At 41.8% G+C, this 23008-nt stretch overlaps 1 protein-coding gene across 2 annotated transcripts in view; it reads right to left on the bottom strand.

Moving 5' to 3' along the window:
• The window catches only part of PDE7A (phosphodiesterase 7A), a 73255-nt gene extending 70427 nt beyond the window's left edge, over positions 1-2828 (bottom strand). For both annotated transcript variants that reach the window (XM_034069058.1, XM_034069063.1), the window contains exon 1: positions 2648-2828. In XM_034069058.1, the coding sequence (XP_033924949.1) occupies positions 2648-2785 (138 nt within the window). In that variant the 5' untranslated portion in view covers positions 2786-2828. The remainder of the gene's footprint in view (positions 1-2647) is intronic.
• Positions 2829-23008: the final 20180 nt, after the last annotated feature.

Below are 23008 nucleotides of genomic sequence, written 5' to 3'. Positions count from 1 at the left end.
TGCAAGTACAATTTATCCTTCCTGGGGCTGAGAGAAGCAGACCAGAATGCTTGAGGTCATTTCCAGCACCACTTCATTTAAGCTTCATAGAAAACCCAACACGCATCCCATTTTGAACCCATTTAGTAAAACTAATGAAATATTAAACTGAAATTCCACCTAATATATTAGAAGATATTAATATTTGCCTGCTATGCATTGTCACAATTAGTTGCTGTATTTAATGTAGCATGCATTTGTCTCACCTGTATTTCCCATGTAAAATACCTTCTTGCTGAAAGGCTAAGCCTAAAATGTCTTCTGCCTCAGTCATTTCACTTTTAAACTCCAAGTGGGAATTCAACTTTCAAGACCTTACATTTTTGAAGAAAATCTTCCAAATACATATTAACTGTAAACTGTTGTCTGCAAATACCAGCTTCTTGAGTTTGCTAATACACACCTCCGGTTTTACTCCTGTTGCTCAAAGCTAGCCCAAACAGAAGACTGAAAATGACTAGTCAGGGTTCAGATGCCTCTGAACAGCAACGGTAGTGAAATACTAGGAGTCTTAGAGGAGACTTGTAAGGTGAAGTCAAGTTCAGAAGTTACACAGAATCATTAATCTCACTGGTCATGCTTCATAGTCCATCATTTACACCAGCTTGTGATTGCAGGTCCAGCAGACATTCACAACCTATTGTCTGAAGGAGACTTCAGGAGGAAAGTTAAAAAAAGGGTAAAAGCAGCAAAACATAGCTGTTCTCTAATCAGCTGGCCAATATTAGCACAGACTTCCTCACTTAAATATTCAAATTCCCTTTTATTAATGTATAAACTTGGTTCTCTAGCTACTCCAACGAAATACTATTGGTCAAGTATGCATACATACATTTTTCACTTTTTTTACAAGTTATTCAAGCACCTATTCCTGTGACTCATTCTAATCTACCTGCAGCATACTGATCAGAAAACAAGGAATCCATTGAAAAGCTTAAAAGTTGGGGAAAAAAAACAACCTTAAATGTCAATACCATATTTAATTTGATAAACTTGCATACACTGCATGTGTCACCTGCCCCAGGGACCACGCAGAAAAGGAATAAATACAATCTATCGCATTGACCATTTTGCCTATTCCTTTTCCCAGAAGGCCACAAATGCTTCAAACAAGAGACTTTACTCTTATTCGCAGGGCACAAAACATGCTACATTAGGTTGGACTTTCAAGAAGACATACGAATGGAAAATTCACCACCACCAGGCACAACTCAAAATCAAGTGGTACAAACAGAAAATATTCCAACTCATTTGCTAAATGGAAAACTAATTTGTGATAAAACCAAAGTTTTGGTCAACCGTTATATTCATACTCGAGGAAGGAAGGGCTGTCAACGTACACTCATCTTCATTTTCTTATTAATAATTATTTTCACATGCATTCAAATTTCTGCTCATTAACAGTATTTTGTTGATTCTTCCTTCCCAAACATACACATGCCTAATGCTCACACACAGAGCTTCCCTGCTACCAAACGAGGGACAAAGACAAAAGAGCCCAGTACTTTCTATATGTACATTTATGAAGTGAAGTAAGTAATGGAAAAGCAGAGTAACTGTGTAAGATACCCCCAAAACTTAAACAATAAAAACGACTATTACACACGCAAAGCACAAAGGCAACATCTTCTGTTAGGTCAACATACTGGAGAGCACTTTCAATCCTGATGTTACAGAAAAACCCTCGAAGCCCAAACCAGCTGACTTCACACCAAAACACATGCTTTCCACTGTTACCCACATTTTCTCTAGGGACTTCCATCAGAATATAATTTCATCACTGTTTGCTGGGAAATCATACTAATGCCTATTCAGAAATTTAGGGCAGTGCTCACAAGGAAAAAAAAAACAAACGTTCCCTTTTGTCCTAATGGTTATAATGACCCTTTTTGTAGTATTTCCAACACGATCAGATGAAACAAAATACAATATAGCTCATCTTGTAACTGATGTAATACGAACAGGGAACAATACCATGGAAGTGAAAAAGCCAAGGATCTTTGTCTCTTTCTAGACGGACTGGCAAGTCTTCATAGTTGGAGGAAGAAATAGCTTAGCATCCCAAATAAAACACTGCAGTGCATGTTCGTTATTTCAGTAAAGTCACTGCAGCTTTTGGCAGCCCCATAGGAAACTTAGACCCTTCAAAGAAAGCCCGAGCTAAAAAGCTAGAAAACATCCCTCGTTTAAATATTACGGAAGACACAAATAATTCACTGGCTCTGGAAATAAACCCCAAGGAGTTCACCGTTCGCTAAAAAGCCAGCCTCGACAGTAACTAACCATAAACGCACAAAACGTTGTATTTTCGTTGTCGCTGCCGCGGGGAAGGCGACACCAACGGAGTGGCTGGGGCGACAGGCAGGCCGTCCGCTCCCCCCCGCCGCCGCCGCCACAGCAATGCGGGAGCCCCTGGGGGCAGCTCCACAGCCAGCCCACCCTCCCCCCCGGCACTTCAGCTCCCTGCCGACACCAAAGGCAGGCCCTGGCGCCCAGCAGGAGCCGGGGACGCCCTGCTGGGCAGGGGACCGGCGGGACGCCGAGTCGGCTCAGACCCCTGTAGCCGCGGCGAAGAGGCGGGGACCGCGGGCCCGGTGGCGGTGCCTACCTGCGAGAGCTGCCGGGGGTTGGGGCAGCCGAAGAGCGCGGAGCTGGAGCTGAAGCTGATGGCCCCTCTGCGGCTGAGGACGTGCTGCGGCACCGGTCTGTCCAGCGGCAGCACCGGCAGCTGGTAACATACTTCCATTGAAGAAGCCTCCGTGCGCCGACCCGCCGCAGGGCAGCGGCCTCGCCCGCCGCCGCACCTGCCCGCGCAGGGCTCGCCGCAGCGGGGCGGCGGGGGGGAGCCCGCGGCAAAACCCCGCGGGGGCCCGGCGCCTCCTCACCAACCCCGCACCCCCCGGGGGGTCGGGCCGGGCCGCGCCGGGCCCCGGGCCTTTGTCCGCAGCCGCCAAAGCCTGGCGGGAACGGTCGCCGGGAGCAAGGGGAAGGCGACGAAGCGGGACTCCTCTGGAAGCGCCGGAGGCTGCGAGTCCCGGCCCGGAGCCCGGGGCCGCTCCCTTTGGCCTCGCTGCCGCCGGCGGGAGCCGCTGTCAGCCCCGCTGCCCGGCGCCGCGCATGGAGTCGAGGCCGGCCTGGGGGGGCCCCTTTGGGTGAGACACACGCCGCGCTCGCCCCTATTGTCCGGCACGGCCGGGAGGAGGAGGAGGTGGAGGAGGCGCCGCCGCTGCACGGCCCTGCTCCGCCGGGGAGAAGGGGTCGGGCCCTCGGAGAAGGGACCCGGGGAGGAGGGGAAAGAAGGAGGAGAAGGAGGGAGAAAGAGGAGGAGGAGAAGGAGGAAAAAAGAGGAGGAGGAAGAAGAGAGAGGAGAAGAAGGAGGAGGAGGAGGAGGGAGAAAGCCTTCGCCCCGCCCGCCCCCACTCTGCACAGCCCCGAGCGCACTGGCCCAGGAGGAGGCACAAACCCGACGGACTCTGCGTGGGTCGCGCGACTAGCGACACGCAGAGCGTCATCACGTAACTACCCACTCTCCCCTTCCTCCCGCCCGTGCGCAGCAGGGTGGCTCGCCGGCGCCAGCGGGCCCCGCGCGCCGCGGTAGGCGCATGCGCTCTCCTGTTCGCGCCTTCGGTGTCTGCCTGCGGCGATGCCGGCGGGGGTGACGGGGGGAGGGCTAGGGGGGCTGCGGTTGCGCCGCCCGCCCCGCAGCGCTGCCCGCCCCGGGTCCGGAGGCGGCACCTTCCTCCAGCGCTTCCCTCTCTCCGTCTTTCTACTCGGTGGGCTGAGCACGTGCCGCGGCGAGCGCTGCGCGGGCGAGGCCTGAGGGAGCCGGGAGCCGGTGAGGGAAGGCGGCCGTGGAGGGCCTGTCTGTGCCCGCGTTTTCTGTCAGCTCTCGGCTCCACTCGGTTGTGCCCCTTTGGCCGGGGGGCTGCTGCCCCCTGGGTGGGATCCAGCTTCTGTGTGGCTTGTCCCTGAACGCATAGCTATTCAAAACCAAATGGGGAAGATAAGTGTGCTTAAAACGCATTGTCTCTCAAAAGCTATACACGGAGGAATTTGTATTTGCATTTGAATCCTAGCTGTTCAGCTTCTAAAAAGTGGAGGGGTGGGATTTTCACAAGTTGAAGAGGTAATAACACCGTGTAATCTTTGTGAAGGTAGAAAATGAGGTTCTCGGCAAACCACAATACTCCAGGGTACGGGCTGGAAGAAGCTGGGAAATTTCATGAGGTGATGTGGCCCATAGCTACGTACATAGCGTTACCTGGGACACTTCAAACTTTGGGGTTTAGGACTAAGCCTTCCGTCGTCACTCGCTGCAGATGCTTTTTTCCATCCTTTTGTCTCTTATTTCTCCATCATTAAAAAAAGTTCTAAATACAGCATGATAGGTAAAGGAACGTTTCTGTTCTTTGAAGTGCCTGTACCCACTTAAAAATCAGATTTTGCAAAATGATTCATCTGATTCAAGTTTGCATAATACATTGTTCTAAGTGCTTGCTTACTGGCAGAAAGGTTTAGATTTCACATGATAATGGTTATTTATAGGCAGTGACACAGCTTTGGAAGAGTCCATTTGGAAAGAATAGGTGGTTTGTAGGGAAGATTTTCATCTGTGTGAACTAATTACAGAAGCAAGAAGTTTTATGGATGTGGACTGGTGGCTGTTTGAGCAATGAAGGTCACAAATGCACCTCATTCTTCTGCAGAACTGCAGATAGCCCTCACAACAATACGAACAGGTGAGCGGACACTGAATCAACTGCTGCCCCTTAAAAGCTTTCTTCAGTTGTTTTTCTCTCATTTGTTGAAATAAAAACGTCACAAGCATTCATAGTATGACTTTATAATGTACATGTGCCATAATTCAAAATATAATAACCACACCATAATTCAAAGTAAAATAACATACCTTTTTTCAGTAATTAATGTATGACACGTTTTCTTCTGCATTCTTTGGCAGTTTACTCATATTTGGTCTGCTTACATTAAATCAACAGTGCATTTAAGTTACTGATAGACCTTCACCACCTTCACTGGAGTCAGGATTTCCCTCCCTCATTCATGTATGATTCTATGTTTTCGAAATTACTTCTGGTTCTTTCCTGCTAATAACAGATGAGTTTTCTATGATCAGGTAGGATGGATTTTTACTCTAGTCAATGTAAAATTCAACTTCAGAACAATATATCGTGGGGTGGGTTCTTTTTGGTAGGGAAAAAGTATATTCTTACTTTTACTGAATATACATAGCACATATTTCAAACCCATATGATCAAACTATAAAGATTATTGATAATGTGTTGTACAGTTCATATCAGCTCTGTGTACTTTGCAACTGACAAGTTGAAACCAGTTCTTTAAGGTCATATTTGTGCTAAGTTTGAGCTTAAATAGAATAACCAGTGTCTTCCTTTGTTAATAAACAAGTTATCTTTGATCTCTAATTAATGTTGCATAAACACCTGTGAGGAATCTGAAATACATTATTACAAAGTAGGCATAGATTTTCCAGGCAGTGACTGATTCCGTAAGTGTTCTGCTTTCAGGACAAATTACTATTTTTAATAAATACAGAAGTTGGTAATATCAGCCAAGTGATAATTGGTTTTATGAATTTATGAAGAATAATTCCACCTCAGGATGATAGACAAAACCTTACAATTATGGTATAAGTCACCAAAAAAGTGCCTGTATATGCTTGTTACAAAAATAATACATGGTTAATATGTTCTGTCTTGCCTTTTCTGTCTACTATCTTGTCTTGCTACAAGTGCATAGAATCATTGAATCACAGAATGGTTTGGGTTGGAAGGGACCTTCAAGGTCACCTAGTTCCAACCCCTCTGCCATGGACAGGGACACCTTCCACTAGACCAGGCTGCTTAAAGCCCCTTTCAAGCTGGCCTTGAACACTGCCAGGGATGGGGCGGCCTTAATTTCTCTGGGCAACCTGTTCCCATGTTTCATCACCCTCACAGTGAAGAAGAGCTTGTAGCACATGACAGAGATTTTTAGTTAGTTTGTTACAGAGGTATAGCAACACCAAAGTGTTTATTCACAACATTTTGTTTGAATTACGTTATTTTCCCTCTGAGCCTTGGAGTTGTTCGAGCACCATGGTGCTGCACTTCTTAAATGCATCATATGACATCATGAGGTGCCATAGTTTACCTATATAAGCTCTGTTTATTGTAGCTTCTTAATCATGGCATATACAGCCTTTAGTAGAGACTACACATAAGAATTCCTTCACATTGAGGGGGTGTTTATTAAGTTTCAATTATTCTTTTCACATTTATAGTTAATATCTTTTGCACATCATTATCATTTTCAGGGTGCTGTCTAGCAAGGAAGAAGCATTACTGATGGTTGGGTTTATCATGAAGAAGGGAATTAGTGAAACTAGAGAGATGGATGATTACAGAATCAGTTTCTTAGTTCATATGAGAAGAGAATAAAATCACACAGGTACTCCAGCAGACATTCTGCTGGGCTAATCACACAGCACAGAATGCCACTGGGGCACAGACAACTAACACAGTCAGAGCTGAACAGTTTGAACAGAAAAGGATGCTTTTCCCATGTTCTTGTACACAAACGAAAATGCAGATCCCCAAAAGCATAACACACTTGTACTTTGAACACACCCTAAGAACACAGAAAATACTTATTTTTACAGGTACATGACCAAGACAAGTACAGGAGTGTTTAGCTTTTTCTCTTGCCTGAAGAAGTTACATGGCATGAAAGGCACGGTAATTTCTATAGACAGGAAAAATGTCTTTTCATTTGTTATGTCCACAGCAACTGCATTTTTACACATTGTTTTTGGCGTGTGCTATTTCTCTAGCATATACCCAAATACATCCTCTTTTCTGCTGAGATTTATTGTCTGAGTGAATATTGTATATTTCCACAGAACTTCCAGACATCTGGCAGCCCAGTTGAAGTGTACTGCTGTCCCCGTTTGGTGTGTCCCTTCCCTTTGATTTACCCTGGGTCTGCATCAGGCTCATTTGGATTTCTGTGGCACTACAACATTTTTAACTCCTGTTTGGTTTGTCATTCCCTGCACCCACAGATCAATTTGTGCAGAACTCTTAGCTATCCTCTCAGTGTGTTAATCCTTCCTGAGTGGGATAATTTGCATTTGCCTTTACCTGAGTGCATAGCGATTTCCTCAAGATTTCCTCAACCTATTTTCTTTTTCGGTTGGTAAACACAGATTACTAGTCCTGCCTTTCAATATATTTGCAGTCTTTCCTGGCTGTCTGTCATCTGCCAATTTAATAAGCATGCTTTCAAAATCAGCCAGAAAAACAGTGAAAATTTTATGACTGAATGAGTCCAAGATCTGGAAGATACCTGAAGAATGATATTTCATATATCCTGTCAATCTTTGCTAACTCCTCTGGGAATGGTTTCTAATCATTTTTGCACCCATATTGGAATAGCTTTATCTACTCTGTAGCCCAGGTTCGTCTTTCCTAACTTAAACTTTACCTAAAGAGTAGTTGCGTAAAGCTAATTTCTTAGTCAATAATTAAGGGAAAGACAGCAGGCCAGTCAAGTTATTCTTTGAAGTTGCCTTTCTCTTCACTGAAGAGAAAGAACACAAAGCAGATTTTCTCTTAATTTTAGACACTTCACATTGTGCCTGTGAAGTTGATCAGATTAAGTAATATAAGTGATTTTGTTTATGGTAGTGTCAGGGTGCACCATGTAGAAAGGCAGGTCAGCAAAGACAAGCTATGTCATGTGTGCTGTGTTCCCATTAGCTACAGGTTTTGCCACTGCTGGAGAAGCAGATTAAGTTGGTTGGACTTGCTTGGGCAGACTGCTTGTTTGTTTTTGCTTCAATTCCTGATATTTTGAATACTATATTGAAACTATTTAGAATATTTTCATTATTTGCAATGACTTCAGTTTCACTAAACTGACATTGGCTAACACAGACATACAAATTCTGCACCAAAACCAGCAAGCTGGAGCAGAAATTAAAAAGAGTGACCCCGAAGGATTTTGGTTTTTCTTTGCTTCCATCTCTAAGAATCCCTCTCTATGCTTCATTTAAGATGGGAGTTTTACTGCCAGCTTGTAGTCTCCACAAACAGTGACTGACCGTGGAAGCAGGCTACCAAAAGTCAGTTCTGAACACAGCTACAGGCTGTCAGAAGTTCAGTATTGGTTCAAAGACGGCTTTTTGTAACTTCACTGAAGATACTATTGGGAATAACAGTTTTGAAAAGGTGATTCTTTTCATGCTGTTATTCTTTCTTCTAGAAAACTTGGAGTGTGCACAGCTTAAGTGGTCTCAGCCACTGAAGTTCTGTTTTTCTCAGTGATAGTTGTCTGGACAAAAAAACCTCATGTCACAGTAGTGTTAAAATTACTAAGGGCGTTGGTGTCACCATAAGGCTGTGGAGAAAGCTTCTCTTTGTGTCATTTTTACATGCATAATAACAGCTGATGCATGGAATATTTTTAATATCAGAGTGGGAGGATATGTGAGCCCCAGGTGCAGTTTCAGAGGTGCAGCTTACAAGTTTAATGGTGTTATTAGAAGCTGAAAATTCACAGCTTTTTGTGTTGTTAATGGGTTTGGACCCCTATGAACAGATATGACGAATGCATTGCACATTTGCCAGCTGAATCATTAACCAACATACTGTTCAGTGTATAGTACCTGGTAGTGTCCATAAGCTGTAGAGCATCACCTGTGCTGTCTTTAAAAAATGTAGTTTATTTTCATTTGGTTTTGCAATTTTTTAAATGTTTTATATGTTGCCCCAGTATGTCATGAAAATTGCACATTCTTTCAAGATTTCTTTACATAAAAGTGTAATTTTCAGCGCACTCTTAAGAATGATTTTTTAAAGCAATTTTGTCTTGTATTTTTTAAAGAATTAAGCAGTTAGTTACATAATTAAGTACTGACAGTTAGTTTGGGGTTTGGAAGTTGCATTTAGATTCAAAAGATTCCTGGTGTCCTATCTGATTCTTTACTGGTCTGTTTAGTGTGTGGTATTCACACAGGTGCTTCACAGTATTAAAACTGAGAATATCTAATACTTCTAGAAGCAAAATAATGTTCCTGCTAGCCAACTAGGTTGGAGCAACAGTGCTTTATTAATCTCACTGTGTTGTATTGTCCAGAACTGAAGGAAAGGAGTTTGTTGTTTAGAGCTCAAAAATGAGGCCTTGAACACTAGAATTGTTCAAAGAACATTTTAATATAGTTATATTAAACATGAGCGCACTCCCTTGCCGTAGAAGCTCATTTGTATGAGAATGTAGAATAGTTTATTTTTCTATATGCTAAAATTATTGGAAACTTCTAGCAGCAAAAAGGACATGTAAACAAGAGTTTCTCTTTGGTGGGGGAAGCAAATCAAAATGGGAACTCGAGTAACTCGCAACATTTGCACCCTTGATAGTTAAATGACTGCATGCTGGAACTGAGCAGTCTTTTTCTTACACCCACCTTCCTCTTCCACTTCAGCTTTTTTACTGTTCAGTTTTATTTTTATTGAAGTGCCGTTTTCTGTAATTATTCCCTCACAAAAAGCGTTAAGTTGAAATAAATATTAACTACAATTAGCGTTAACAATTACATTCAGATGATCACATTAGCAGTAAAAAATGTATACTGATTGTATTCAAATGAAATCACTCCATTATATTACAAGTAGTTTTTTCTGCCTTTTCAAAAGATGCTCAAATATACTCCTCAGTTTCTCCATTAAATTTGAGCTTGCATCAAACATTAATCAGATGTTTCATCTTTCTGTGCTTCCTTTATAACTAATTGGTGGGACTGCTATCAAAACATACAGCAATAGAAAGTAATCCCATTCAGATGAATAGAAGTGAGAGGATTAAGTTATTTGCGGCAACTCATGTTTTTCCACCATGTAGCATCCTGACATTTCTTTGTGAAGGAAAGAATGTGTCAGGGTTAGCATTAGCGTGACTTCTCCTTGAAAGTCTGGAAAAACATCTGTCATTCTGTCGGTCGTTCCATTAACTACCTGAGCAAATGCAGTGAGAAGATTTCATTACTTTCAAGAGACTACCTCTGGTTTTATTTATGTTTATTCTTTGCTAGGCCTTTTGTTTTTAACAACAGCAAAAGGATAGCTGGAATCCTGTCTGATTTACAACTCACTAAATTTCTATGTGCTTAATCCAATTAAAACTGGACAGAATGTTGCCAATATGTCAACAAAAAGGCAACAAAGCAATGGGAGGGTTAGTTTACAGAAATTCCTGAATTCCTTTGTCTTGAGCAAATGAAAGAAAATTATTCTTTGTAAGACAAGTGCATACTAAAAGGATTAAATCTGATAAACTGACTTTTACATTCAGATAAAAGCCAGTCTGAGTACTAGGAGAACGTTTTTCAATCAGTTTCTTAAAAGCAGCTTTGCATGTAATTAGAGAGAAGTCTCTTGTTTAAAAGCTGAGGGGGAAGGGAAGAAGTCATGCACTAAAACACAGAGGCTGAGAGTCTTAATGGTGTGGAGTGCACTGGAAATGTGGGTTTAAAATACATCTGTGCTAAGTTAAATGTTGAAGTGCAGAGGGGCCATGCCCTTCCATCTCTCACTCCTGCTAGCTGTTTGCTCCTACAAATACTGGTGCTCAGCTCTAGGGTAAGCCAGGAGAGTTTGAGGCATTAAGCTGGAGGAAAATTAACCTTAACTCCCCCAAAAAGTGGGACCAGACAAGCTGCACAGCAGATATAAGCAGCAGGTATATAACAGGCAACGGGAGCACCATGGTGAGTTTATGTAACGGATTAAAGGTTTATGTAATGGATTAATCAGATACTATATAATACAAAAAGTAGCTCATTTTAGAAGATCTAGTTTCAAGATCTCACATAAAGATATTCTTTCAAGTATATATGTAACATATTGAAATATGGAGCAGATATATGGAATAAATAACATATGAAATACATAACATGGAATATATATATAATATTAATGATACAAGGCAGGTAGAGCGGAATTAGCTGCAACAATATGGGTTAATTGGCATAAAGTATTAGTAGTACAAAGTATATACTTAGTTTTATGCTTGTCCTTACATGATTTACTGAGTTGGGATTAGGAGAACACCCTCTAGTCATGTGTCAGAACATCAGTTAAATCTACATAAATCAATACCATGTCAGCACTTTTCTAGGTTAAATTACATGACTAGAGGTTTGTAGACTACTTTTTACAAGTATAGGCCTAAGAAAATACTCAGCTTTTATAGTGTTTAATCTCACCTTGGACTTTGAATATTTATCAATATAATTCTTTACTATGAAATTTCATTCTAAAATGTATAAACTTTGTATAAATACACTAGTTTGCAAATTGTTCAAAGCTTGTAAGACAGCATGTTTTATGGAATAACTAAAACCAGGGAAAACCATGACATTTGCTGAGTTGTATGCAAGTTTTACTTGTACACTCAATTCACGATTACACAAAATAAGTAGAAAAAATGCGTTCTACAGTACCTGTAATTTGTCTGAAAAGATAAAACGAGTGTGAAGCTTCTAATGTAAGATTCCTATAGTTTACTGCAGAGCACAAAGACTTGAGAACCAATGGGCCCAAGTAACTGAATTTGATGAAAGATTATTTACACTACTGCTCATCTTGAACTGGATGATCTCTGGGCAAACTACGCATCCTTGAATCTGTAGCTCAGGTAATCAATTCCCAGATAATGGGAGAATTTACTTTTATTTTTGAGAAGTCAGAACGAATACTAATACACTGCAAGTCAATACCATTTGCATTACAAGTGACATATTGCAAGATATGGACAAAAATGTACACCATGAAGCTATGCTCCCAAACAGCATATGAATTCAAAGCATAATTGCTATGTAATTCAATTTTCAGATATACTTTTGGGTTTTTGTCACTTTATTATGTTCATATACATGAATGTCCATTTGAGCAAACAACTGGTGAAGTAGATCTTTTAAGCACTAGGAAAAAAGAACAAATGTTCAGCATGCAAGCTTATTTGATAATTGCTACTTATCAAATGTAGGAACAAACACTGTTTTGTATGTATTTTGTAACCATACATTAATTTAAATTGCATGTGATTTTTAAATAATATGCAAATAGCAAAAGGATGAATTGGTGAAATCCGTTATTGCAAATTGCCTATTATGAATTGTGACATCAAAAGCTGATGATGAAAGATTACAGTCAGGTGCTCAGCACCAGAAGAGGAGATTGCAGTGTGAATGAACAGTAGCAGCATATACTGACTGTTACTAAGTAATACATAATATGGATTCTGTTCTGGTCTGATTTGACATACATACTGCAGCAAATTATTTCCCCTTTCCATGGCATAGACTCCATGCACACGATAGAAGTAAGACCTTATAATCCTGCAACATTCCAGCCAGAGGGTGCTGGTGGCCTATTTCTACTTGCTGTAAGGAGGCAGCTTTTGCTCTGCTTCCCAGGAAAAGACTCACATCTCCAGGTTTGTGATTTTGGAATAGAATAAACAAGTAACAGAGCAAATTTGGAGAGTTAGCTGTTATTCGATATCCTGTTTCCATTTGTTAGAACTGTACAAAGCTTCATGCCTGAGCTGACACAAGGTTAACCTTGTGTGGTGCAGTGGTTCCCAAGGACTGCACATACCTTCCTAAGTAGCTTAGGTAGCCTGGTGCTAGGATACCATGGTCTGGGAATCCCTGCCTAATACTTGCAAATTGTTTTGAAATATTATTTTGAAATGACATGTTAAAGTTTGAAGAGCTGGTTTTTAAGGAAAGCAAGAAAATAAAGTACATCTCTTTCCCTGAAGTGAATCATCCTCCCCAACACTTTTGGGGAAAATGAAAACAAAACCAAATCACAAAACACTGTAGAATTTAATGGGAGCAAAACCCATAAGGTTCCTCAGTCGTGCAGAGTAATTGATGGAAAATTTTATAAATAAGAGCCATGAATGACTAGGTGTTCATTTTCTATCAATCTCAATGAGTTCTGTCATTGATTTATAGAGGGCTGGGATCTCACCCTCTCAATCAAAAGGACATGAAAAAATTAACTTGTAGGTTTTACAGCAGTCGTAAAAATCTCTGTTGAATTCTGTATGATTTCCATAAAGTCTGTAGGACTCTTTGATAAAATAAATGCCTTGTAATCGATTTGCCTGAGCTAAGACATAGGAGTTATGCTAAGGCCTGTGAATATTTACCTCTAAAGACTGTTTTCTGTTAAAGCATAATTCTGCATTTATAGATAGCAATTACCACTGAATTTTGTGGCCTAAATATTCTATTACAACCAACAGATAAATCGTAAAGTTGAAAAGTGCATGATGTTCTTTAGCACAGAATAAATGCCAGCCCTCTGTGCCTTTACGATTATATTGACTTTACTATAAACGAATCAGCCAACTTGGAAATAAGCAACTGCTAAGCAGTGGAGATAATTCTAATGCTGGTTTCTTGCTTGGAAGGACAGCTGTTGTCACAGCTGCCTAGCTGAAGTTTGATCAGACAGCTGGATCCTGCTTCAGTGACCACTCTGCGGCTTTGGCAGCTCATTGCTGTTACACTAACTTTTTGTTTCTCAATCATAAGCAAATTAAAGCAGGCAGCTGCAAAATCATCAATAGGTTAAGTTCATTAGCTCTTCTCTGTCTGAAATAAACAGGAAAATGAAGCTCTTCTTGGTCTTAATTAGTTCTTATAAAAGTTGGCAGGGAAACAAAGACATTTGTGCACTCCTTTATTTTTATAAGAGATTTGCCTGAAAGAAAAACCTCAGACATGTAATTTCCTCTTTTTTTTTCCCCTCCCCTACTTAATGCTCTCAGTCAGAGGCAACCCAGCACTCTCTCTCTGAGGGTAGAAAGAAAGGTGGTTTGGCAAGAGATTACACTCTGTGTCTTTTGTGCGGATCGGGGCATGTTCTGGGGAGCCTGCACAAGCTGTTTCCACAGTGATAGGCCACATTCTGTATTTACAGTCTCCTGTATGGGTAATTCATCTGCAGGAGAAGCCTTAGCTGAATGCTGTGGTTCCACAATCATTACCACTGGCTCTGGGCCATGCCACATCACCCAGCAGTACAAATTTGATCTGGATCAGGTGTGGGCACATGATTACGCTTTTGTCAAATTAGCAGAGTGCTTCGTGAGGATTTTATGCCACCTGTCTGCTTTTATGCTGCTTGCAGAGGAAGAACGCATGGTGCCGGAACCGCAGAAGGTTAGGGCTGTGTGGGCAATCAATGCCTGTTGTAGCAGTTATCCCGCTGGGGCAAAGTTAACCTGTCAAAGTTTTGTTTGAACAAATTGAATTGGCAAGGAGTCTTCCAGCAGGAGCGGCATGTTGTGTCATGCACCCACGGCACTGCAAAGCTGGCAGCGGAAGCCTCAAAAACATCAGTATGCTGTCACACATTGTCCTGTCCTATAGCCACAGACTAGTCTGGAGGAGTCTTAATTCTCCTAATTTTCCACAGAATTTACTTGTGCTTTACTTGTATGGTATTCTGGCCCTTACACCTTTTAAAGTGCATTTTTTCTGGTGAGCTGTAGACAGTGTAAGACTTTGCTGCTGCTGAAAAGGTGTGATGTCACCACTTCCATTGCATCAGCTCCGGTACTGATGCCAGTCACAGAGTGAGTCAGACTAGCAAGCTGGTTTAACTGAAAACTAAGAGAAAATAAAAAAGCAGAGAAAAGATCAGTGTAAGTTAGGACTGTGCCTTTGTTGGCAGCCCTCGGATTGGCTTGAGTCAACTGTAAGCCCATGGGGTTTAGACTTTGAGTTTCAGCTCTGAGTATTTTCCAGCTGAAAGATCTTGTTAGAGTGGATGGGAGGAAATCCTAAGAACTTTTGTGATAAATGGTTAACAGTGAAGCTACTAATTTACTGAAATGTTAATCTGCTGAATTATTGCAAAATATTTCCAGTGGCTTTTTCTACACTTAGCATATAAAGAATAGTGTATGTGGGTTTGCTTCTTTACTGGTGAAATATTTATGCTGTTTAAATGCATTTTTAATAATTTTTACTTTCTCCCACTAAGTGACATTCAGAAAAGAAGTGTATCTGAGACTTCTGTATTCTCATCCATTAACCTGTAATTCCTCTCCCCCTGGGATTACATATCACTTTAATTCTTCTGGTTTTAACTCAACCACTGAATAGACATTCCTTTCTGGATCTAGATAAGTTAAGATAGTTACTCATCAGCACTTTAGAAAGAGTTTGGCTTTCTCAGCCGTCAATTAAGTGAGCATTTCTAAGACAGCATAATAAATCCTACATGAGGATTAATAAAGCTTTAAAATAAATTACTACTGATTGCCATCTCCCCTGCTGCATCCTCTCCCTCCTGGAAACTATGTAAGTTAAGGAGCCAGCTTGTAGGAATCTGGGAGAGAATAGTTGGGGGTAGGCGTAGGATGGAACTGAGAACTATGTTGGGGATTTCAGGGAAGAGCTTCCTTAGGCAAAGGCTGCAGTTGTCAAAGGATGATTGTTTAAGATAAATGTATGAAGGAAGAACAAGTGGAGAGAACAGTTAGCTGCTGGAGAAAGGTTGGGAGCCTGGTGGGGAAGACTAGAAGCAGCTGTTGATTCCCAAGGAGCAGGTGCCAAGAAGATGTGGTACTGGTGTTCCTAATCTGTTCCCGGTAAAATAACCTGAGGAATAGGTCAAAGCACTTATTTATACTATTCAAGCTAATCTTTCTGATTCTTAGCTGTAGTTGATTAGGCTGTGCTAAAATGAATAACCCTGTAACCAGCACTGTGAGTTTATTAAGTTAGTATAAGAACAGGTAGAATTCTGCCTGAAGTTCTACAGCTGTTTGCAAAATAGATTACACAGTGCTCCTAAGTAAGAATTCAGGGGACTCTTTTACTTGAAGTCCTAGATAACTTACTTCTAAGTTGTCAAAGCTATGTAAACTAGGGACTTCATATCCTTTGACTGTCAGAAAGAAATGTAAATTAAAGCCAGATAGATGATTATGATTTACGTCCTAGTTATTGTTACCTCCCTGACCCATTTTAAGTAAGGGAGGATAGACAGAACTTTCTTGTAAATCACAGAGGAAAATAAATTTCCCAGTGTTTCATTGAGTATCTTGTTGAAAAAGTTTATTACTATTACTCAAAACATCATTTTTAAGTCTCTAATTTAAATGCTAGGGGAAGAATGCTTGTATCATGTCACCTAGGTAGTCCACCAAGCCTTTGAACTGGATTTACTGAGATTAAGTAGGAAGTCAGTTTTGGATTGCTTCTCTGGGTCAAACTGACCACATAACAGCATGAGCAATTTGGATATACAATTGATGACCATTTAAGGTTCATACTTGTTGATTTTGCAACTTTTTTCCAATATTGCAGTTGTTGAAATATATTAAAAACCCCACGTATTTCAATTGAGATATTCTATGTGAATAGTAACAGAGGGTCACAATATGTTCAGAGAATTCAGATACGTGAATGTTCTCTTATGGATACATATTTGTGTAGATGGAGTTACAGATGGGTTACCAGATGGAATACCTTCCTTCCAATATAGTTACATCTATTTAAAAATAGATGCTATGCAATCGTATTATTTAAATAAATTCTTTTATTACTTTTGAGGCCATAATGACAATAACTCTTCTGTAACAGAGAAATGTGGCAAGAGGAATGTAATTTCTTACTGTAGGCTTGTCTGAGATCTAAAAAGACTCACTCTGAAGAAAGGATATTAAACCAATTCTCCTTTCTTTAAGAGACTGAATATTGATGGGTAGCATGCAATACAGTTCAGACAGGACACTAAATGTCCAGAAGTGTGTGAAGCAGAACTGGCTAAAAAGAAATGACAAGAAGAACGTTTTGGGATATAGCTGCCTCAGAAGTACTCTTCCCTGCTTAACAAAAACCAATGCATGTGCTGAGCCAGAGGCCCAGCACATCTTGGCAGAAGCATTGTTTTCCAGTTGCTCAATCTTTTGCTCTTTGAGTAGCTTGCTTATCTGGGTCTTACAATGTTGACATCACCATAGCACAATACTAAAAAATAAACCAAAAGATAAATCCTGCCTGAAAAGTGGAAACCCAGCACATGCTACCCCTGTATACACCCTTTCTCAGTGTGCATATTCTGTCATCAGCCTACTATTCTTTACTCATAACCTCATGCTTTTTATTTGTGTGGGTCTTCTTTTACAGACAGCCAGTCATTCACCTGTGAAAAGTCATCAACTAGCGAGAGCTCTTGTTTCAGTCTCATCACCTGCCTTCCTTTTCTTGTCAGTTACCGATAAATTCCAACATCCTTGTTAATGTTCTTACCACCTCTTTGGCAGAACAAGGCACAGAAATTAGTGGTAATAGTAACCACACTAGGGAAGTTTTGGGGAAATGAAGCAGGGCCACCTAAAGCCAGTTGTCCAGGACCATGTCCAGGTAGCTTTTGAGTATCTCCAGGGATGGTGTGGCATCACCCTTCCTGGGCAACCTGTGCCAGTGTTTGCTCACCCTCACAGTGAAAAAGTGTTTCCTGATGTTCAAAGGGAATCTCCCATGTTTCAGTTTAGAATCATAGAATAGTTAGGGTTGGAAAGGACCTGAAGATCATCTAGTTCCAACCCCCCTGCCGTGGTAAAGAACTTCTTCCTTATACCCAGTCTAAACTTCCCCTGTTTAAGTTTTAAACCATTACCCCTTGTCCTGTCACTACAGTCCCTAGTGAAAAGTCCCTCCCCAGCATCCTTATAGGCCCCCTTCATATACTGGAAGACTGCTATGAGGTCTCCACGCAGCCTTCTCTTCTCCAGGTTCTCCATACAGTGTGCCTGTTGCCTCTTGTCCTAGTATTGGGCAGCCACTGAAAAAAGCCTGACCCCGTCCTCTGTACACCTTCCTTTCAGGTATCTATATACTTTGATGAGATCACTCTTGAGCCTACTCTTCTTCAGTCTGGACAATCCCAGCTCTCTCAGCCTTTCCTCGTAGGGGAGATGCTTCAGTCCTTTCTTCATCCTTATGGTTCTTTACTAGAGTGTCTCCAGTATGCCCATGTCTCTCTTTTACTGGGGGCCCTGATCTGACGCCAGCACTCCAGGTGTGGCCTCACCAGTGCTGAGGGAAAGGATCACGCCACTAGATCACGCCACTAGATCATGCTTTACTAGATAAGCAGAATCATTTATTTCAGGCCCCAAATTTTCTCTGAATAAAAACAGAGATTTTATTTTCCAGTCACTATTGGAAGAAAGTCAGAAGCTATGGGTTCTCCATGAAGGTCAGGAGTGCTTTGTCTGATCACTCGTGTCTTCTACATGCTTTGATGATTTCAATAGTAACACCTCCAGACTCAGTGAACTAAGAAAACAATTCAACTTTTAAAAATTGTCTTTCCTTGCCTTAGAAGCTAAAAATTCACACCTCTTTTGAGCAATGATGCCAGCCCTTTCATGCATGTATACCTTTCAGCTCCAGGCCCTTAGTTCCTGAACTTGCTGTGAGCCAGGAAAAGGAGGGAGTGGCAGGAGAAAGGACTAGAGTGACTCAGAGTTCTTCAACCTTTAGCTCTGGTTGTGTGTACCTGGAGGCTTCTGAAGCAACCCTGGACCTCCTGCTCTGTCTGGGCCATGTTTCAAATGTTTATAGGCTGATATGCAACTTTGCATTTTCAGGCATGTTCTGATTTGTCTGTTTTGAAATGCATGCAACATATACATGAAATGTAAAGTGTAGAGCTTTTTACATATAAGGTCTTTTGGGACTAGGGCTTTATTATAGTTTTGCATTTCCTGCCACAGTGGTGGTGTGGTGCACTGTTAGGTGTTATGATGCAAAAAAACCCACCCCAAAATTAATGAGAAGAGTGATCAGGTATTAAATTATATGTTTCATTCTTCTAAATTATATAGCTGATCTGATTGATGAAAGAGTTATGACAACTAATTAAAGTTTGAGTATTTGAAGATTCCTTTACTAGGGGAAAATCCTGCCTAACCAATTTGGTGGCCTTCTATGATGGGGCTACAAAAGTGATGGACAGGGGTGGAGCAGTTGACGTCATCTACCTGGACTTGTGCAAAGCGTTCGACACTGTCCCACACAACATCTTTGTCTCTAAATTGGAGTGTCATCAATTTGATAGGTGGAGCACTCGGTGGATAAAGAACTGGCTGGATGGTCGCACTCAAAGAGTTGTGGTCAATGGTTCAATGTCTGGCTGGAGACCAGTAACAAGTGGTGTCCCTCAGGGATCAGGGTTGGGACCGGTCTTGTTTAATATCTTTGTCTGTGACATGGACAATGGGATTGAGTGTGCCCTCAGCAAGTTTGCCAATGACACCAAGCTGTGTGGTTCTGTTGATATGCTAGAGGGAAGAAATGCCATTCAGAGGGACGTTGACACACTTGTGAGGTGGGCTGATGCCAACCTGATGAAGTTTAACCATGACAAGTGCAAGGTCCTACACCTGGGTCGGAGCAATCCCAGGCACAGCTACAGGTTGGGCAAAAAGGAAATTCATGGTAGAATGAAGAAGGACTTGGGGGTGTTAGTTAATGAGAAAATGAACCTGAGCCAGCAGTGTGCATTCACAGCCCAGAAAGCCAATCGTATCCTGGGCTGCATCAAAAGGAGCGTGACCAGCAGGTCAAAGGAGGTGATCCTGCCCCTCTACTCTGCTCTTGTGCGACCTCACTTGGAGTATTGTGTGCAGTTCTGGTGTCCTCAACATAAAAAGGACATGGAACTGCTGGAACAAGTCCAGAGGAGGGCCACGAGGATGATCAGGGGACTGGAGCACCTCCCATATGAAGATAGGCTGAGAAAGTTGGAGCTGTTCAGCCTGGAGAAGAGAAGGCTGCGTGGAGACCTCATAGCAGCCTTCCAGTATCTGAAGGGGCCCTACAGGGATGCTGGGGAGGGACTATTCATTAGGGACTGTAGTGATAGGACAAGGGGTAACGGGTTGAAACTTAAACAGCAGAGGTTTAGACTGGATATAAGGAAGAAATTCATTACTGTTAGGGTGGTGAGGCACTGGAATGGGTTGTCCAGGGAGGTAGTGAATGCTCCATCCCTGGCAGTGTTCAAGACCAGGTTGGACAGAGACTTGGGTGATATGGTTTAGTGTGAGGTGTCCCTGCCCATGACAGGGAGGTTGGAACTAGATGATTTTGATGTCCTTCCCAATCCTAACTATTCTATGATTCTATGATTAGACCGTGCTTAGGACATCATCCTGGGTTCAGCTGTAACAGTTATTTTTCTCCTTCTTAGTAGCTGGTGCAGTGCTGTGTTTTGGCTTTCGTCTGAGAATGATGCTGATAACACACCGATGTTTTAGTTGTCGCTAAGTAATGCTTACCCCGATCAAGGACTTTTCAGTCTCTCATGCTCTGTCAGTGAGGAGGGGCACAAAAACCTAGGAGGGAGCAGAGGAAGGACACCTGACCCAAACTAGCCAAAGGGGTATTCCATACCACAGCACATCATGCCCAGTATATAAACTGGGGGGAGATACCTGGAAGGCCCAGATCGTTGCTCAGGTCAGGCTGGGTATCACTTAGCGAGTGGTGAACAGTTGTATTGTGCAACACTTGTGTTTATTGCTTTCTTTTCCTTTTCCCCTTTTAGTTTCATACTCCCTCCCCCTGTTATTTCCCTTACCATTCTTATTATTACTGGTGGTAGCAGTAGTGATTTGTGTTATACCTTAGTTGCTGGACTGTTCATATCTCAAACCGTAGGAGTTACATTCTTTCAGTTCTCCTCCCCATCCCTCCGGGAGGGGAAGAAAAGAGCAGAGTGAGCGAGTGGCTACTTGGTTCTGAATTACCGGCTGGGCTTAAACCACAACAGGCATAGAATCCCCAAAGGAAAAGAAACAGTTCTGCAGAAACTGTGTTCATTTCCTTCAAACAAAAGAAGCAACACGTTACAGAGCAGTGAGAGTTTCACACACCAGAGGGAGCTGTGCTCACACGGAACTGGGAGTCTAGGTCTGTGACAGGATTGCAGAACAGTGACATTTTCTTCATAATAAACTGTATATACGTACAAAGGATTTGGGTAACCTAAAGCGATTTTATTTTCTTCCTTTTATATTTTTTCCCTTTAATTTCTTCTTCCCATTAAGAAGTGTACTTTTTGTTGTATTTTGCAAGAATGATAAAATCATATAAGAGATTGGCATCAAGCAAGCAGATTGAATAGTCTGGATATTGTGCTCATACATCTTAATCGAATTAGCTTTACCTGCTCTGTTGTGAATGTCCTGAAAAAGATATTTTGACTTTGATATTATGACTTTTCATAACTATGAAAAACACTCTCATTTTATGTTGAAATGTGCCTTGCCAATTTCATCCAAAGCTGAAATTTGAGGGAATCCTTGAAGTTGAAGAGAATACCTAAGAACAAGAGAAATGTTAAAATCACATGCTCCACATTAAAAAGCATCCACTTCACTTTCTTTTTTTTTCATCAGCTGTCACACTGTTGCTTCCTTTTCCATTTATAGTGTCTTTATGTGATTGTAATTAATGACACCTGTTTGATTTTGTTGTTTTGTTGCTAGGATTGGGTTTTTTTCATATTGATTTATATTTCCAGTCTTGCAGTGGAATCCAAGCACAAGCTCACTGACTCTACTGGATTATGGGGTTCCATGAATCCATTTGCAGGATTTCTGTCCACACAAAACAGCACTGAGGCTCCATGACAACATTTCAGTAATGGAACACTGAAGGGTCAGGGACTGGATACAGCTGGCTCCATGACAGACCTACCACAGAACACAGACAAGCCCATCAGCCAAGCTGGTGGCACCTCTGGGAAAACATACTTAAGAAAAAGCAGAACACTTTGTGGCAGTGAGAAGTGAGGGAAAGTGTGAGGAACAACCCTATGAACACTTAAGGTCAAAGAGGAGGAGGAAGAGGAGGAGGTGCTCCAGGCACTGGAGCAATGATTCCCCTGCAGCTTGTGGAGGGGAGCATGGTTGAACAGGTATTTCCATTCATTCTGTGGTGAGGGCCACTATGGAACAGGTATTTTGCTGCAGCCCATACAGCCCATGCCAAAAAGATGGATATTTCCTGAAGGAGCTGTGATCCATGGACAGAAGCCCATGCAGGAGCAAATTCTGACAGAAAACATGACCTGTGGAGGACTCCCACTGGAGCAGTTCATAAAGGACTGCAGCCTATGAGAAGGACCCATGCTGGAGCAGGAGAAAAGTGTGAGGAGGAAGGAGCAGCAGAGAGGAGCGGTTATGAACTCATCACAACCTAACATGTCCCATCTACCATTTGCTGCTCAGGGGTAAGGGGTAGACGAGTTGGGAATGAAGGAGTGAACTCAAGCCTGGAAACAGGGTGGTGAGGGGAAGGTGTTGTTTTAATTTTTGTCTTTGTTTCTCACCAGATCTGTTTTAACTGGCAATAAATTAAATCAGTTTTCCCCAAGATGAGTCTGTTTTGCCCATGACAGTAACTGGTAAGTGATCTTTATCTTCATCTATGAGCTTTTCATCTTATTTTCTCTTCCTGTTCTGTTAAGGAGGGGGAGTGAGAGAGTGTCTGGGTAAGGGTCTGGCAGCCATCCAAGGTCAACCTGCTACACAAACATATCATTTGGAATTGGATGATCTGGGAAATGAACTCTTTTGAGTTCAAAGGGTGGACTATTTGGTTCCAAGGATGACATATCAAGAGCGACTGACTTTTTAAGTCTCTGGCATTTACAGTCTTCTCTATTCCAAATGGAAAGGAATGGCTCTCCAGATTTTTTTCATGGTATATATTAGAGGAGAAGCTCCATCAGAATAAAATAAGGCACCTTATGTCTTCTATTTTGATTTAAAAATCTACAAGAATTCAGGAGGAATCCTAAAGGGACTTCTTCAGTTAATCATGTTCTGGACAAGACTACATAGT

Source organism: Melopsittacus undulatus, chromosome 1, assembly GCF_012275295.1.
Source record: "Melopsittacus undulatus isolate bMelUnd1 chromosome 1, bMelUnd1.mat.Z, whole genome shotgun sequence".
In the NCBI taxonomy this organism is placed as follows: domain Eukaryota; kingdom Metazoa; phylum Chordata; class Aves; order Psittaciformes; family Psittaculidae; genus Melopsittacus; species Melopsittacus undulatus.
The sequence above is the reverse complement of the archived record's forward strand: the minus strand, read 5'-3'. Positions and strand labels throughout refer to the sequence as shown.